The sequence below is a fragment of the Ascaphus truei genome, chromosome 9, assembly GCF_040206685.1.
Source record: "Ascaphus truei isolate aAscTru1 chromosome 9, aAscTru1.hap1, whole genome shotgun sequence".
NCBI lineage: Eukaryota > Metazoa > Chordata > Amphibia > Anura > Ascaphidae > Ascaphus > Ascaphus truei.
This window is the reverse complement of record NC_134491.1, coordinates 37720519-37739964: the sequence shown is the minus strand read 5'-3', so window position 1 is coordinate 37739964 and position 19446 is coordinate 37720519. Positions and strand designations below refer to the sequence as shown.

At 43.7% G+C, this 19446-nt stretch overlaps 1 protein-coding gene across 2 annotated transcripts in view; it reads left to right on the top strand.

The window, feature by feature from the left end:
- The window catches only part of CYP46A1 (cytochrome P450 family 46 subfamily A member 1), a 94628-nt gene that overhangs the window by 40067 nt on the left and 35115 nt on the right, over positions 1–19446 (top strand). The window contains exon 9 of one of the 2 annotated variants that reach the window (XM_075614388.1): positions 11515–11577. The exons of the other annotated variant lie outside the window; for it this stretch is intronic. Coding sequence (XP_075470503.1) covers positions 11515–11577 — 63 coding nt within the window. The remainder of the gene's footprint in view (positions 1–11514; positions 11578–19446) is intronic. 2 annotated transcript variants of the gene reach the window in all.

Genomic DNA, 19446 nt, shown 5'->3' with positions numbered 1-19446 from the left:
TGCCCTTCTCCTCTTAGCACTCCCTGCCTTACCGTGTCTGCTCCTCTCTATGCAAATTACACTCCCTCATCTCCTGTGTCTGTGTGGCAAGTCAGCCACTGGGTGTTTTACCTGGTAGGCTATATATCTGACATATGACATCATACTGGTGACATCCTAATGCATTGCAGACATTCTTAGCCTTTTGTTTATATCTATATATAGCTAAGGATGTCTGTAACTCATTATGATGTTACCAGTTTGATGTCACATGCAGATATGCAAGGCTTTTCAGGGAGAGGAGTAAGGAGGATAGAGGAAACATAGAGACAGCAAAGAGAGCAGGACACAGAGACAAAGGGATGACGTGGAGGAGGGAATGAGAGTAGTGTGCACATGAGAACTTTATATACCAGGATACCCAGGTGAGCGAGAAGAGAAGTGTGCACATGGGGTGGGAGGAAATGCAAAGGGGAACAGGGCATGATGGAGGAGGGAGGGAAGAAGAGACAGCAAGGAGGGGAGAGAAGACAGAGCGACAGCAAGGAGGAGAGACAGCAAAGAGAAGAGGAGACATAGGCATGAAAAGGAGGAAATGGAGAGCAGTGTGCACATTTGGCAGGAGAGAGTGCAAAGGGGAGGAAAGACAAGGTGAGTAGAAGGAGGAAACAGCGTGTGCTGCAAGGAAAATTAAGTTCCATAGGTTATCTCGGAAACAGTCACAAGAAGCTGTATGGTGCTCCAACATGAACCACTGGCTAAATAGCCCAAGAATATAAGCACATTATATAGTGTCCCTGGAGGTCCCAGACAGTCCAGACCAAAATTGAACTTTTGGACAAACAAAGAGAAAGAAAAACAAATAAAAATAATAACACATGGGATAAAGACGGTCCTGTTTTTGTGACTCAGCATAACACACAAGTTAAAGCAATAAAAAACATAGTAAAAAAACACTGGAATGTCTTGTCAGCTGACCCTTTACTCAAAAAAGTACACTCTGAAGGCCCACGCTTTGTTTTTAAAAAGGCAAAAACGATTGCAAATTATGTAACTACAAGCCTGTTTACCCCCACATGTAACACACAAAGGGAAAATCTCCCAAAAGGATGCTTTAAGTGCCTAAACTGTATTTCATGTGGTTACATGGAGCCCTCATCCTATTTCACATCATTCAGCACAGGAAAGAAATTTCCTATCACTTCATTCATCAATTGTAATGCCACATTCATAGTCTATCTCCTGGACTGTGGATGTGGCAAACAATATGTTGGACGTACATCACGTACTTTGAAAACAAGGTTGAGGGAACATATTAGACTAATTAGACTTGGGGACTTAACCCATCCGGTGTCTCATCATTTCTCAACATGTAAAAAGGGAGACCTAAAACAACTAAAATATAGAGGAATAGAACATGTACCAAAATCATTAAGGGGAGGAAACAGGCTAGAAACATTAGACAAAAGGGAACTTTACTGGATATTCACTTTGAATACCAGAATACCTCATGGTTTAAATACAGAGTGGGATCTGGGCCCATTTCTAACGTAATTCCCTCCTTATGCAATTCCTTTCGGCAAACCATCTGAATAGTAATTATATAGAAAATCTAATTAACTCATGTACTATTTCACAATATTGGTCTTTGTTACATGCAACTTCTCTTTTTGATATAGCAATCTCAATTCAGAGTCTGGCATTGAGAATTTAACCCCTTTTTTATTTGCAGAATAGATCATGTCTTCCAGTTGTCACAAGTCATATTAGGTTTAACTTTATTAAGAACAACTTTATTGTAAATATCTTTATTGATATTAATTGTTAACATTTATATGAACATATGTAGACGTAATAAGTAAGTATATAGACTTGAACAACTATAAATCAAATAAAATAAAAATCATAATGCAACGTAAAGGGAACAAATTCGTGCACACATATGCATATTATCCTCCATTTCATGTGCATCTAGACAATCACTATAGGTGAATTATTGGTATTGACACTCTATCAATATACATTAATGAAATCCTATGTTTTAGGAAATGTGCACTTAAATATATACATATATACATACAAAATATAACTTGTAAAAAAACAAAAAAATAAAGTGCACCCGATTTTGTTCATTGGGTTTATATCTAAGGAGTGTTATTTCAATAATTCACACAAAAGATGCTTTTTTATATATCTGTTTTTAAAATTAATATTTTTAAACTATTACTACCATCACTGTGTTAGAATCAAATTGTTATCACTTTGTTATTAGTGTACTATATACTGTTGCTCGTGAATCCTCTTTTAAAGTAGTGTTGAATAATAAAAAAACTTTTTTTTAAGGTTGTCCTGTTGTTATAGAGTAATAAAGTTTTAGGATTCAAATGGAGCATTTTATCAATGTATGAAATGTTTGATAAAGTTTTTTTGACAGTAAAGTTTTGTTGAAAAGAAAAAAATTGAAAAAATTGTTTATACTCAAATTGCACGCTGACGTCACCAGTCCATGCCGCGCATGGCGCGTCACTTGTGACGCGTTCCCCGCGACGGATGGATGGCGGCAAGTGGCGGGAAATTAGAGTATATTAGGTAAGTTAGTACTAGGCATCACTATGCACCTTGAGAAAGAGCCACCGGCTCGAAACGCGTTGGTGGGGGCCTGAGGGCTCCGTTTTTTGTATTTTTGCACTGATCCAATAAACTGACATTTTATCTGGGTCCCACTCTCATTAGTAGTTCATTTTGTTACCAGCTGTGCTCCATCTCTCCTTCCTTTGGATGTGAGGACATAGGTTATCTCGAGCAAGTTAGCTACTGGGTGTTGTACCTGGCAGACTATGTATCTGCCACATGACATCATAATGCACATAGCCTGATTGTCACGGGAGACCAAGTTTATCAACACCTTTTCAAACCGGGATCATTTGATTGAGCAAAGCAAGGAGGTAAAATAAATTGTAATTTATTTCAGGAAAAGACAAACACACAATGTAACACAATTTACAGGGTTAACACACTTACTGGAAACGGGGCTAACGAATAAAACTATCCTTTAAATGAAATTCACAAAAATTACCTCTGTATCTTGTGTGATAAAATGTGCAAGTCCCTATTCTGGTGTCAGGAATGGAGTGAGGGTATATATTGCCTACACTCACTAGCCTCATTCTTGGCACACTTTAGAAATAACTTAAAACTTTTTCACACAAGAAATCACTCTCCGCTTTATCACCTAGCTGGAGCCCCCCCTGAACTCCTATACCAGGTTCAGGGTATCTGGGCACCCCTCCTTATACTAGGAACCCTCTGTATGATTGCAGGTATACATTAACCCCTTAATGCCCGTTTACCTTGTGTGGATGATGCAGCAGGAATCCTGGCGGTGAGTCGTAAGAACGTTTTCAGAGTTCGAGTTTGCCCGGAGCAATGTGCTTGGCTGTATCCGAGAATCTCAGTCGATTCCCGGATCCAACTTTTGGGGTATCCCAGAACTCCGGAACCCCGATACATAGACACATTCTGTAAAGACTTTCTATGGCAAACCCACCCTGAAACTTAAAGCCTAGAAATTTTCCGGTCCCAGCACCCAAGGAAAGGCAAAATACAAATAAATCTTTAATGTCGCATAATTTGCACACAGTCACAGTAATGCATTTCTGACATCTGGGTTCAAGAGCTGATACTGTAGGACCTCAACACACGGATCAGGGGTAACCAAGTGGGCTTAACCTTTTATTAGTGAGCCTGGTTAACCCCTTCACCGTCACACTGATGGCTATAACATTTACACAAAAGCAGACAAAGAAAGAGGAAATCAGGTGGCATGTGAGGAGAATTAAGAATACTGGAGGAGAGAGGCGGAATATATATATATATATATATATATACATACACACACACACACACACACACACACACACACACACACACACACACACACACACACACACACACACACACACACACACACACACACACACACACACACAATACAAATTGCTATTGTGTATGGATATAAATGTCTAAGTATGCCACAATGTTTTAGGTTTACACATAAACAAGGTAATATATAGAAAAATAAAATAAAGTAAGGCGCAATAAAGACTAAGGGGCCTATATTTTAAGCCTCAATAACCCACTTATCGAGGCTTAAAATATAGGCCCCTTATTCTTTATTGCACCCTATATTTATTTTATTTTTCTATATATATTACCTTGTTGGTTTATGGGTAAACCTAAAATATTGTGGCAGCATACTTTGACATTTATATCCATACACAATAGCAATTTGTGTCTTGCACATCCATTATTCCCATATAATATGTATAAAAATATATCTATATGTTTGTGTGAGAGTGAGTGTGTGTCCTAAAGTGCACGTACAGATGGCAGACTAAAGTACGGAAACTGTTTGTCGCTGTGTGTGTGTATATCTCTGTGTGTGTATATATACATATATGTATTCTGTAAGCTTCAATAAGTGGGCAATATAGGCATGAATCACCAATTTTTTCAGCCAACAAAAAAAAAATCACCTGGAGGCAGGCGATGAGCCACTTATCGGCAGGTTCTGAAACGCGTGCAATTCTAGAGCCTCGATTAGCTTATCGAGGCTAATCGTGGCTCTAGAATGGTGAGTTTCTCCCAAAATCCTCATGCCAGGAAAAGTTGGCGTGAGGCTGGTGAGAAGCTGCTGAGAGGCGGCAAGAGAGGACTTAGAAAAAAAAAAAGCATTTTTCCTGCATCAGATTCATGCCGGGAGTCTTCAGAGCTGATACTAATTAATATCAGCACCGGAGGTCCCCGGCATGAATCCCGTGCAATAAAAATGCATTTACAGGCAACTTCATTAACTTAGCGGCTAACCGCTAAGGCAATGAAGGGGTTCACTACCAGTTCCATGTTTATTATGGGTATCGGGGATGGGTAAAGGTGGTATTTGGCCCTTGCGGTTGTTTAGACCTTGCGGGGGGTTGCAATTGGAGTTAACCCCTTCATTCCCTTAGCGGTTAGCCGCTAAGTTAATGAAGTTGCCTGTAAATGCATTTTTATTGCACGGGATTCATCCATGCCCTCTACCCACATGGTAGGTATAAACACCCAGCAAGGGCCAAATGCCACCTTCACCCACCCCTGTTACCTACAATAAATATTTTAAAACACAACAAACCTACTACCCACCACCTCTACCCCCAACAACCCCCCACAACATATACAGTACAGTAATGGGCAAAATTAATATTATCCACATATGGATAATAGTGCATTTGTCCATTATAAAATCAAACAGGCAGCCAGCATAATAAAGTAAATAAAACGTTTAACTTATCCCTGTCATCATGAAGGGTGTCCTCGTCCACATACTCCAGGTCCATGTCCTCCGATGCCAGCAAGAATACAAGAAAAAATACAATCTAATGGCCCCTAACCCCTTAATCATCTAAGTTGTTAATAACCACTATTTTAATTAAGAGGTTAACCCACCCTCCCCCGCTACCCACTTGGGAAGCCTAACCACCCACCCCGGGACCATTGTACCCACCCTGTACCCATTGGTTGGCACAGTGGTATATCATACCCATATACAGTAATATGGGCATGATAAGCCAATATAGTACTCAATGGTCAACCTAATAAAAATCATTAAGCCCAAAAATACACACTAGTAAAAGAAATACACAAGCACCTAAACACCCCAACAATAAAAGAATTAAAAAGCCTACACATGAATAAAAATCATATATAACCAAAACATAAGAATTAAATACAGTAAACACCTATCTAATCTATTAAAGAAATAAAAGCACTAATCAACAAATTAATTAATTAAAACCACTAGCCAAGAGGTGCCCAAACTGTGGGGCGTGCACCCTAGGGGGATGCAAGATTATTCAGGTGGGGCATGGCGGTTGCAGAGGCCCCACACTCTTCCCCCTAGGTATTTAAATGAATGCCGGGGAATCACGTGAGGCCTCTGTAACTTCACTTACCTTGTCCTCAGTGACGCGTCGCCATGGCAACACGGCATCAAATTACACCGTGGGGTCACGTTGCTATGGTAACGTGACATCACGTGACCCTGCTGTGTCATTTGATGCCGAGTGCCAGAGACAAGGAATGGGAGGGTGGGCGCGAGCAGGGAGGGAAGCAGGTAGGGGGGCTTATCAGGGAAAGATTGGGCACCCCTGCACTAGCCAGCAAAACAAATAATTACCGTATTTTAAAACGTTAACCAATCCTAAAATGTACTAAAAACAAGCCATTCAAATTCTAAACCATTTAATTCAAACAATAAACCGAAATAAAAAAAATAACAATCAATAGAAAACAAGCATTTGCCAAAAAAATGCATTGGCTATTAATGTTTTAATCTGTGCCCTTTTAGGGTACAGATAAATACAGTATCAGTCAATGGGCAATCCCAAACATAAAAATAAATAAATACAATAAAAAATCTGAAAAAAGACAATTACATACATTCAATATTTATCTTACCTTTAGAAGTCTTCACCCTCCGAATCCCAGGGTTTCTGGAAGCTCTCGACCCGCGACGCGATCACTTAGCGATGTCACATCCTTTTGAACTAATGTGACCTATCACATGGTACAGCAACTAATGGGGTTATCTTCAATCCTATTGGCTGTAATACCATGTGATATAGCCATGTGGTTTAATCGATGTGACGTACCTCCCTTAGAGATGACGTCACATCCTTGAAAAAAAAAAGTGGCTGGCACATGATACAGCATCCAATCGGATTGGAGCTGTACCACCTGACCCTAAAATGTGATGTCACAGGCCCTATATAAAGCCTGTACGTCTCATTTTAGTGGAAGTAGCTGACGTGGCAACATCCGTTTTGATTTACCATGTGGTTTTGGAATGACAGATGAAGATAGAATAAAAGAAGAAAATAATTACAGAAGAAAATAGAAGGTGAAAGAAGATTTTTGTTACCTGTTTACCTTCACATGGAGCTTTGGAACGCATAATAGATTATGTGTTTATGTTATGGCAGGGCACAAAGGCCACCCTGATTGAATTTATTAACATCTTGAATACCAATGACATCTTAAAACTCACCCGTGAGACTAATAAGGTATCATTAAACTTTTTAGACCTGATGATTACCCGGGAGTAAAGAATCCGGTCAGCCAAGATCTTCACCAAATTAGATCTCCCAGGGGCGTATAATTTGGTTTGCATCCGACCAGGTGATCACTGGAAAACAGCTTTCCGAACCCGTTAGGGAATCTATGAATACCTGGTGATGCATTTTGGACTCTGTAATGCTCCTGCTACTTTCCAGCATTTAATCAATGATGTTCTCCGAGAGTTACTGGACCAATTCATAGTTGCATACCTGGATGATATCCTAGTCTCCTCAGATAACGTCATGGATCGCCAGAAACATGTCCGGATTGTCCTAGAGCGTCTCCGAAAGCACAAATTGTACATCAAATTAGAAAAGTGCGATTTTGAAAAGACCAGCATGCAATTTCTCGGTTATGTCATCTCCCCTGAGGTTTTGAGTATGGACCCAGGCAAGATTCAAGCCGTGGTGGAATGGCCGTTCCTCAAAATGAAAAGGACATTCAGAGATTTGTGGGCTTTGCTAACTTCTATAGATGTTTTATTAAAAATGTCTCTGGCATTATTGCCCCAATCACCCGACTCACACAGAAAAATAATTCCCAGTCAAATGGTCTCCTGAGGCGGATGCAGCATTTGAACAGTTGAAGTAACTTTTCACATCTGCCCCTATCCTCATTCATCCGATTCCAGAACTACCATTTGTCATGGAAGTGGATGCTTCGGACTACACTGTTGGTGCCATTCTTTCACAAAGAGTTGGATCCAAGATGCTCCATCATCCATGCACTTTCTATTTGTACCAAATGTCAACAGCTGAAAGAAATTATGACATTGGAAACAAGGAACTTTTGGCAATGAAAGCCGCATTCTCAGAGTGGAGACATTTACTTGAGGTGGCCAATCACCCGGTCACCATCTTTACGGATCACAGGAACTTAGAATTAATTCGATCCGCAAAGAGACTGTCTGCTCGACAAGCCAGGTGGGCTCTATTCTTCGCATGATTTCAGTTGCACATCTGTTATCACCCGTGCACCCTAACCCCGGCTTCAAGTTGTAGAAAAGAAATGTGCTTTAAAATGAGTATTCATCTCTATGGAGGCAGTCCCGGTAATTCGATTAGCCGGGATGCCTGCATAGAGATGGTGGATCAAGGGGGAGGATTGGAGTAGCGAGGTGTTGGGTCATCTGGTTGAGCGGGAAGGGCAGAGAACAAGGCCCTGAGACAAAGACTCTGGAATTTGGGGGGAGACTCTTTGTTCTCTCACACACTGTGGAGCCTACCCAGTTTGAGGTATAGGGCTGGCAAGGGGAAGCCATTGCTCCTAGGCATGGTTCCCTTTGGCCAGTTTGAATTTTCCACTTGCCAGCTACCTGAGTCCCTCAGTATGCCCCTCCTCTGACTGGTGCAACAAGCCAAACCTCCTGCTTTTGTGTGGTTGTTGCATTACGATCCGTACTCTGATTGGCTCCCAGTTCCTGTTCCATGTTAGACATAGGACACCAAGGTCTATGTAAGGGTACCTGATCAGCATACCAGACTATTCCGAGGCTTGTTTCAGTGAAGCAGAGGCAGGATTTTCAAATGTGCTTTTCTTGCTGTAGCATAGCACTAGGCATTGAGGTGCCTGTGACGGGGGAGGGGTGCCAAGCGAGTAATAAAGGGTCATCCCAATTAGGCACCTCCTTCCACCATCTGTGAAGTGAGGGGTTAACCCGAAATGTACTTGCAATACATATGTTCCCCTGCTTCACAACCAAAAGGTATGTCCCTTGGTTATCCTATTCCCACATTTAGAGAGAATTAATGTATTTTTATTCCCCTGCCTCATGGCAAACTGTTTTATTTGCTAGATGTGTATATTGGTACAATTATTGGAGTTTGTACCTTTGCAGTGTATGCAGCAACCACATACACTGGGAGGGAAGGGGTTAATGTTAATTTTGTGTTTATGGCCCTTTGTCCCTTTTCCCGCCTTTGCAGGCTCCATTTTGCAGTCTCTCCATAGGTCGCCATTACAGCCCCATATAACCCTATGGAGAATCCGGCGATTTGGGCCTGATATTGTGGAAGAACTGCAGGTGGCGCTCGAGAGGAGGAGCGGCGGTCCCCCATTGAAAGTGAATGGAGTAATGCATTTCAATGGGGATGCCTGGAAGCCGACCTCCGGAGACGAGCTGGCAGCCATCCAAACCACAGACCGCAAAAGCGGAAACATTATCTTGAAGAGAACTTTGATCACGCCCCGGTCAAGTTCAGGTTCAACTGGCATGGGAAACTTAGATTCTAGGGCACCCAGGAATAAAATTATTTTTGCCCCTAGACCCTAGGAACCCCCTCACACGACCCCAACCGGATCCGAGAGTTAATGACCCCGGTAAAGGGTCGTGCTCGTTATAAGGGTCGAAACATAGACTCTAATGGTGGAGGTAAAAGCCGCGAGTAAAAACGGCCAAGTCAGAATGAGCAGAAACCTGGAACCCATAACTCTGGTTCTGTTCAACCTAGAGGGCTGAGATTCGGTCACCATGTAGTCATAGTTCTGACATGATTGCATGGCAAATACCCTCTAGGAGCAACAGAACGAAGTCAGGGTAATTGCAAAGTTTGGGTTTCTGCCATTGACTTGCATGGCAGAAAAAAGCCTCTTAGAAAAATGTGTTTTTAAAACTGTAATTGTGTAACTCCGGTCCGGTGGGTCGCAGCGAGCTGAAACTTGGCCACCATGGATAGTCCCCTCCAGCATGAGGGTCTGGCAAGTTTCAGCCCGCTCGGCCCAGCCGAACGGATTATTTTAATATGTGTAGATATTAAAGAATGTACTGTTTTGCAAGGCTGGTATAAAAGCCCGGTAAAGTTACTGGCTCTGCTTTATGTTAATGTTCAGGAGGGCGACCCTTTGTCTACACCAGCCCCCCTGATCAAAGGCTTGATCACTCTGATTGTGTACAATAGGGCGGAGAAACGCAGAGCCTGAGTGGTCTATAAGTGCCATAATTCACACTTACAGACAAAAGGGTTTCCTGGCCAGACACAGGCCTGGTAGACTTTTAGGCGCCCTGTCTTTAGTGTGGGGCTAGAGAATGAGACCCGAAGAGAATGAGACCCGGGGCTAGAGAATGAGACCCAGATATGCGCATGTGCCAACTAACTGGGGTCATGGTCCAACAATGCTTCCCACGTTAGCTGGCAAGGAGGGATTGGGTGCAGATAATTGTCACCCAATGTCTGGCACCCAATGCTATTGTATAGGACTGGAATCCCATATAAACCAGTGTCAGCCCTATACCCAGTGTCTTCGTTTTTGTCTTTGTTACAACATCTGAATGATACATGATTGCCTGATGAATTGCCAATCCAGATCCTGATTGCTTCATTGCCCAACCCTATGTAAGTATTATATTCTTGTATGTTATTTGTATAATCCTGTGTGTTCACCTTCTTTAAGGAATAAACTATATTTATTATATCTAAGTCGTGTTCAATTCAACCCAGATATTTGTGTATATTATAACCCTTCACAAGTTACCGTGACAGTGCCGGAGAAGCCTAACCAAGCTGAGAACAAGTTCTAGAGACGCGGCCAAGTTCTAATATTGAACGTAGACCCGGCCATCAGGATAATCCAGGTATCTATCCCGTACATAGTACTGTGGTGTTCTTGGGCGTGGAGCGGACAGGGTAAGCCACCCTGAAGCAGGCGCCCTGCACTTAGTTGAGGCTAGTGTCTCCCCCCTAGAGCCCCAGTTGTGGTGTTTTTCCCTTGTTCTGTGTTACATTGTATGCCTGCTGGTTTTACCAGAATAAACACCATTTTATTCCACTACCTTGTCCTGCCTAGTGAAATTGAAACCAGAAGGTAAAGGTGTTATAAATAATGGTCTCCCGTGACACCCTCCAACGCAGTTCTAATTCTGTAAGACAATCAATATGAAAAATGGTCCGGAGGTAGCTGCTCTATATTACTTTGTGCTCTCACTTCATTGTACCACCAACTCAAGACGTCATGTTTAAAAGCAGGTCCTGAAAGCTCAGTCTCTTTGTGTGTTGTATTGACAGGAGAGAGGAGATGCTACAATATTGTTAGCGACCCAAGTGAGTGAGGAGGCAAGAGAGGAGTTTTATCCAATTGCTTGTTAGAAATCAGTTCAATGCCAGGGGGAAAGTCAAGTCATTCATAAAAACACAAGATAAGAAAGGTTTAAATTGCATCAAGATGCATATTTTGTGGCCTTAGTTTACAGCTCCTGAACATGGTGGTGTGTAATGAGTACTGAGTTGGAGTATCTTCTGCTTTATGAAGGAGGCACTCGGGTGGTCACATACCTTTTCTGAACATACTAATCTCTTTACATTGAATATTGTTCATGCTCCCACTATTTCCGCAGTACCAGAACCAGAACCAATGACTTGCAAGTTCCGCTCTTTCTCTTTACAGCTTTGGAGGATGACTGTCACAGTGAGATCCTCCTTGACAACTTTGTCACTTTCTTCATTGCTGGTTTGTAGTCTCTCTTTATATTTAAGAATTGAACAGAAATATAAATATTTTTCAAGCTTGCCCCGCCCCACTTTCCAATTAGCAGTTTTTATCATGTTCCTGTGTATCACAGACCCAGTATGGTTTTGTTTCTCCCTCCAGCAAAAAAGAGAGATACAAGATAATTTTACCAGGAAGTGTTAGGACCTGAAAATTGGTCATGCCTTGATGTTGGCTGCAGGCTTATAACGCTTTGGCCAAAGGGTTTAACTAAATGACCCTTACTCATGAGCAGATTAGCACTGAAGTATTGTACTATCTGTTGTGTCACTTTGTATGTTGCGCTTGGCCTTTCTGTTTTTGTTTGAGAAATATAAATATAGCTTGCTTTTTAAAAATATTAGCAAGACATGGTCAGGGGGTAACATACAAACATCATACAGTATGAGTTTAACTAATAAAGGATTCTCTGTGGGATTGCTGCTTTAGAGTTGGGATGTTGGTGTGGGATATATATACTTTGTGTCTATATATATATATATATATATATATATATATATATATATATATATATATATACACACATCTATATCTATAAAAATGAAAACATTGTTTGCTGAAAACGTTGTATATTTTCTGTGCCTCTGTGCAATCTGATTGGTCCGTTGGTCTGTCAGCCTCTGGCCAATCTGATTGGTCTGTGGCCCGGCCCCGCCCCCACATGCCTCTCATTTGCTTGAGTGGTTCTATGAGCTCACATAGCCAACTGTTACACTCTCAAAAAATAATCTCAGTGCAGATTCATCCCCTGCGGATTACTTACCAACTGAGGTAAGATGCGCTGGCAAGAGCCCCCCCGCCCCCCCAACTCCACCCCACCGCCGGCTCCCCCCCCATCACCCCACCTCACCCGCAGCTCAACTCCCTGCCAGCTCCCCACCCCCCCATCACCTTTCCTCACCCGCAGCACACCTCCCCGCCAGCTCTCCCCTCACTTGCAGCTTTCACCACCTGCGGGCCCCGTTCTCTCTCCCCTCAGCGGGGACGCCGGGAGTGCTGGGGAGGGGAGTAAACCGCTTCTCCTCACCACCCGCGGGTCCCATTCTCTCTCCCCTCCCCTCAGCGGGGATGCCGGGAGCACCGGGGGGGGGGTGGAAGGAGCACACGCCGCTTCTCCTCACCACCTGCGGGCCCCGTTCTCTCTCCTCTCCCCTCAGCGGGGATGCCGGGAGCACCGGGGAGGGGGGGTGGAAGGAGCGCACGCCGTTTCTCCTCACCACCCGTGGGCCCCAGTTTCTCTCCCCTCAGCGGGGACCGCCAGGGAGGGGTGGAGAGGGGGTTGGGGAGCACGCGCAGGGGACGGGTGTGGGTGGAGAACACGTGCAGGGGACAGGGGGGGAGGCGAACACGCGCAGGGTACACAGGGGGGGAGAAACACCGTCAGGGACTGGGGTTGGGGGGTGGAAACAAGCACCGGGGGCAGGGGGTTGGAAACAAGCACCGGGGATGGGGGTGGAAACCGATCGCCTGGGAGCCTCCAGCCTTCCCCCACGTGCGCCTCCAGCCTTCCCCCACGTGCGCCTCCAGCCTTCCCCCGCACACGCGCCTCCTGCCCAATGCTGCCATTCTTGCCCACTCCCCCCTCCCAACCTGGGACAGAGTGGAAGCGCCAACCAAGCTTACCCTGCGTGTGCCTCCTGTCACAGCCTGGTAGTCTCACCCCCCCCCCCAGCTGCCAACTTCACACCGACTCAAGGTAAGTCACCCACCCACTGTTTCCCCTCACCCACTGTCTCCCTCCACCCACTCACCCACACACTGTCTCCCCCACCCACCCAGTAACTCACCCACCCACCCACCCAGTCAGTCAGTAACCCACCCAGTCAGTCAGTCAGTCAAAGTCAGTCAGTAACCCACCCACCTACCCAGTCAGTCAGTAATGTCAGTAAAAGTCAGTAACCCACCCACCCATCCAGTCGGTAACCCACCCACCCAGTCAGTAAAGTCCGTAACCCACCCACCCAGTCAGTCAGTAAAGTCAGTCAGTAACCCACACAGTCAGTCAGTAACCCACCCACCCAGTCCTTAAAGTCAGTAACCCACCCACCCAGTCAGTAAAGTCAGTAACCCACCCACCCAGTCCTTAAAGTCAGTAACCCACCCACCCAGTCAGTAAAGTCAGTAACCCACTCACCCAGTCATTCAGTCAGTCACCCACCCACCCAGTCAGTATAGTCAGTAAATGTGAGTCAGTAAAGTCAGTCAGTAAAGGTCAGTCAGTAAAGTCAGTAAAGTCAGTAACCCACCCACCCAGTCAGTCAGTCAGTCACCCACCCACCCAGTCAGTAAAGTCAGTAACCCACCCAGTCATTAACCCAACCAACATTCACAACCCCACCAAACAATTATTAGGTATTCACATCCCAGGCAACGCCGGGTCTCTCAGCTAGTAAACAAATAAAAGCATTTTGTTAGCCACAGAATGTTATCGTCTATTCATTTTTGATTATTAAAGCTCGGCTAACACGGTACCGATACCTCTATATCTATCTATCTATCTATCTATCTATCTATCTATCTATCTATCTATCTATCTATCTATCTATCTATCTATCTATCTATCTATATATTTATACAGTGGTTGACAAACCCAGTCGCCAGTGGGGATGACCAGTGGTGACCATAATGGCCGCCAAGCAGCGCACGCGGTTGCTTGCGCCGATAAAAAAAAATCCCCTTCCTGATTGGGCAGAAGACTTCGTACTGCCAGGATTTATTCTGCGCGCTGTGAAGCCAAGATCCTGCAAGGAGGTTAGCTGCCCCATGCCTCTCCCTTCCCTCCCTTGCCCTCCGATGACCCCCCCCATATCCCTCCTTGCTGACGCTGGTCCCCCCTGCCGCTGACAGTCCCCCATGCCTCACATGGCTCCCCGTAGTTGATAGTCCCCCCTGTCGCCGATGGTCCCCCCGCCTCAAATGGCCCCGTGCTGCCGATGGTCCCCCCTGCCTCACATGCCCCCCGCCACCGATTGTGCCCCCCGAATCAAAGGGCCCCCTTGCTGCCGATAGTCGCACCCTGCCTCACATGGATGGTACCCCCCTCCCCTGCCTCCGATGGTACACCAACTCCCCTGCCGCCGATGGTAACACCCCTGATGCCGATGGTCCCCACTGTGGTCTCTGTGTCTCACCCAACTACCCACCCACCCTGTGTCTCTCTCACCCACCAACCCTGTGTCTCACCCACCCACCCTGTGTCTCTGTAACTCTCACCCACCCTGTCTCACCCACCCACCCTTTGTCTCTTTATCTCTCACCCACCCTGTGTCTCTCATACTCTGTGTCTCTCTCACACTCTCTCTCTGTCCCTCTCACACTCTCTGTGTCTCTCTCACACTCTCTCTGTGTCTCTCTCACACTCTTCTGTGTCTCTCTCACTCTCTCTCTGTCTCACACTTTCTCACACCCTCTCACCTTCTCTCTCACACACCCTGTCTCTCACACACCCTGTCTCTCACACACCCTGTCTCTCACACACCCTCTCTCACACCCTCTCTCACACCCTCTCTCTCTCACACCCTCTCTCTCTCATACCCTCTCTCTCTCATACCTCTCTCACACCCTCTCTCTCTCACGCCCTCTCTCTCTCACACCCTCTCACACTCATATACACACACGCACTCACTCACACACAACCTCTCACACACTCACCCTCTCACACACCCTCACACACACCCTTCAGGATATTTTATTTACCCTATATATCTTAACTGCCCTATACCTACACCGAATTAAGGGGTTCAGGAAACTAGTAATTCATATCTGGCTTTTATTTTTTCTAGATTAGTGAGGTCATCTGACATACACACACACACCATTTCTTTTTTTATAAAGCGGGGCTGGAGGTGGGGATAGGGGCGGGCCTGGTGGCGAGTAGATTTTTGGGTGATTTGTCAAGCACTGTATGTATGTATATATTATATATATATATATATATATATATATATATATATATATATATATATATATATATGCAACAGACTAAGGGCCTCATGCAGTAAGCACCGAAAAGTCGTTTTTCGCCATTTTTTCGCCAAAAAAGCCTCTGCGATTCAAAAAGCTATCGGCAGCCGCGTGGCGATAAGCCACTTTTTTGCACTCATCACCACTTTTTGAAACCCGCTCAATTCTAGAAGCCCTGATTAGCTTTTCGCAGTTGATCGCCACTCTAGAATTGAGATTTTCACGCCAATCCGTCCCACCAACTAAAGTTGGCAAGTTACATAGTTACATAGTAGATGAGGTTGAAAAAAAGACGTAGGTCCATCAAGTTCAACCTATGCTAAATTTAGACAACAGATACTTTATCCTATATCGATACTTACTTATTGATCCAGAGGAAGGCAAACAAAAAACCCCATTACGGGGAAAATTTAATTCCTTCCTGACTCCAAGAATTGGCAATCGGATTAATCCCTGGATCAACATCCTTCCCATGTTTACTTATTTGGTATATCCCTGTATACTTTTCCCATCTAAAAAGATGTCCAACCTTTTTTTGAACAAATCTATTGTATCTGCCATCACAGTCTCCATGGGTAATGAATTCCACATTTGAACTGCCCTTACTGTAAAGAACCCTTTCCTTTATTGCTGGTGAAATCTCCTTTCCTTCAACCTTAAGGGATGCCCCCGAGTCCTTTGTATTGCCCTCGGGATGAATAGTTCTTTTGCAGGGGAAACTTTTATAGGGATTTGAGCGCGCTGTCCCTCCAAATGTTCTCCCTCGGCTCTCAAGTCCTCCCTGCAGCTCCTAGTTTCCCATGATCAGCAGGGCACACTCAGCACATAATACACAAAAATAGGAGCGCATAAAAGGAAACCAGAAAAAAACGAAATTAGTACATAAATTTTAATCATAAAATAAACAGATAACCACACTGGATTGTATCAAAATGGAGGGCACATGACACTACATAAAGATATAGAACACGAAGGTCAAAAAGAGCCCGTGACACACAGGGGAGTGAGATGGAATAACTCAAAACCACACAGGGAGTCCCCCTAGTTGGAACAAGGGGAAGGGAGTGCTATGGCTGTCAAGATGGTAGGAAACAGACCTGAGCACTCAAAGGCCTCTCGTGTGGTGTCCTCGTGGTGTGTCTGGGCTGTAGCAGCAGCGCAAACGACCATCATCACGGACTTGCGACGCTGCATGATGCCATCACCTACGCGTTTTGTGTCATATGACACTTCTTCAGGGGCGGTCATAAGCTCTCATAGGGATGTTTAAATACCTCAATAGGATAACAGATCCACCAATGAGAAGCATCGTCTGAACAAATACATCAACCTTCCAATCAGAGACCATTAGACATACATACACATGAAAACACAGAAAAAAAACTTAAAATACATGAAAACGAACTAATGTCTATAATGGGGTGTTAATAAAATGATTAAAAAATGCTTTAAAAAGATATACATTTGCAAGAGATGGCCAAATAAAATAGATGTTATTTAAAGACCATCGCAGCTTGCTTTTTCTACACAGAGCTGAGCCCGCAGGACCCTTTAAATTAATTTAATAATAATAATGAACATATGACCATTTCTAATAGCTATAAAATACAGAGTAAATATTGTATGGAGGTATATTATCCCAATTGCAAGAGATGGCATATAGTGATTAGACCAAACTCATCGCAGCTTGCAATATTTTCATAATGGATCAGAGTTAAACTCGCAGGACCCTATATAAATATTACCAATATATACAATATATATACACCCATATTGAACTATAACACAATGGGCAATATTATTAATTGTTGGATTGCCCATAAGATTGCATCTAAGCAGTGCATATGTATTTACATCATAAAACCATGTACAGTATAAAACCTTATAAGCAACACCCATCTTAGACATTTTCAGTGATATAAGGTGACATACAACTAAACAACTAACTAAAGAATAAATAACATACAATATATTAATAAAGAAACATTCCATCAAAATAATCTATGTGTTTGGTATCTCTTGATTCCAACCCAATTAAATATCAAACACACTTGTCCAAGAGCATAATGAACATATATATATATATATATATATAAAGATTAACACACCTCATGATAAGAATAAGGGAAAAAAAGAGAGGATTGATGGGGAATGCAGGGTAATTTGATCCCAATGAAATGGGGACCATATAGTATTTTATTTAAAAAAGGAGGCCAACTCAATAAGCTCATTAAGCCCTCCATGTGATTTACTACCCAAAATGTAAATCCAATATTGTTCCCTCTGGAGAAGGTAGTTCTCCCTATCCCCCCTCCTAGGGTTTCTAGGGATAACCTCAACTCCCCTGAAACTTAATGTGTCAACTTTCCCTTCATGGTGTGATAAAAAATGCTGGGCTAAATTGTGAATACTTTTGAAGACCGCCACGACACATGGCTATATGCCAAGTGGAGGAGGCATAGCTAGAGTGACTTTAGATGAAGCGTTCTCTTCTCCAGATCTAACGGCCCTGCCCCACGGCGCGCACCCCCCCAGCCAGGCAGGCGCGCACCCAGGGAGCCAGGTCTATGTTTCCCCTTTGGTACAAGAAAGAGGGGGTTATAAGGTTGGACTAAAGGGGGGAAGAAACGGAAAAAGGAGAACAAGAAGAGGAGGGAAGGGGAAGGGGTGGGAAGAGAAAGGGATGGGTGTGGGGAGGAGGATGAGAGGGGGAGGGGACACCCCCACCCACAGGAGGCCCCGCCCCGGCCAAGTTCCAGGACGATTCTTAATGACGCTAACATCCAGCGTTTTTGATTTTAGTCGTAGGGCCATTCATCCCAGATGTTGTTGAATTTATCAACATCTTGTTTCAAAAGAGCTGATAGCAGCTCCATTGATCTGACCTCCCTTATTCTGGATAGCACCATTTGTTTGCTAGGCAGTTTGAGCTGCTTCAATTTTGCAGCAATTGCTCAGCGAGCTGCTGTTAGGATGAACAATACAAGTTTTTTGGGTGAGTTAGGGAGATCCTCCATATGTTTTGCTAATAAGAATGTCAGTGGACTCAGCTGGACCTCTAATCCCAACGTCTCTTCCACCAGTGAGTGTATGCTCCCCCATTTTATCTGTCAGGCGTCTTGCATTAGCAAGCATGCATTTAATTTTTTTTTTCAGTCTGTACAATTATCTTATCTGCTCCTGCCTTTCTATGCCAATTGGGTTTAGTCTTTAGACTTTTTCTAGTATTATTTGTATTTAATATGGGTGTCTACCTGCTTGCCAAACTCTCACTTGCCCTATTCTACCTCCATGACCCCTTGCTATTTCCCCATCTAGTATATAATATATATATATATATATATATATATATATATATATATATATATATATATACAGAGAGAGAGAGAGAGAGAGAGAGAGAGAGAGAGAGAGAGAGAGAGAGAGAGAGAGAGAGAGAGAGACACTATATCTGTTTCTTGCCCCTTGATTTTTTTTTCAAAACATTTTTATTAGGTATTGATACATTACATAGTAAACAGTATAGAGTAGTGGTTACACAATACCATAATATTGATTTTTTTACTTTTTGTTGACAGAGGGGAGTAAGATGGGGGGGGGGGGAGGGGGCACTGATAACCCACCGAGGGTATGGTCTACCTCTTAATCTTTCTGATTCGGAATTACAACTGTTAAAACTGAACTTCAATTACTGATGGAGCCCCTCATAAATTAAATACTTGGGAGTAAATGTATCAAGGGACTATAGCTCCCTATATCAATACAATTATCCACCTCTTTTTAACAAAATCAGAAAAGATCTGGATAAATGGGATGAGTACCAAATTTCTTGGACCAGGAGAATGGTCTCGGTTAAAATGAATATGC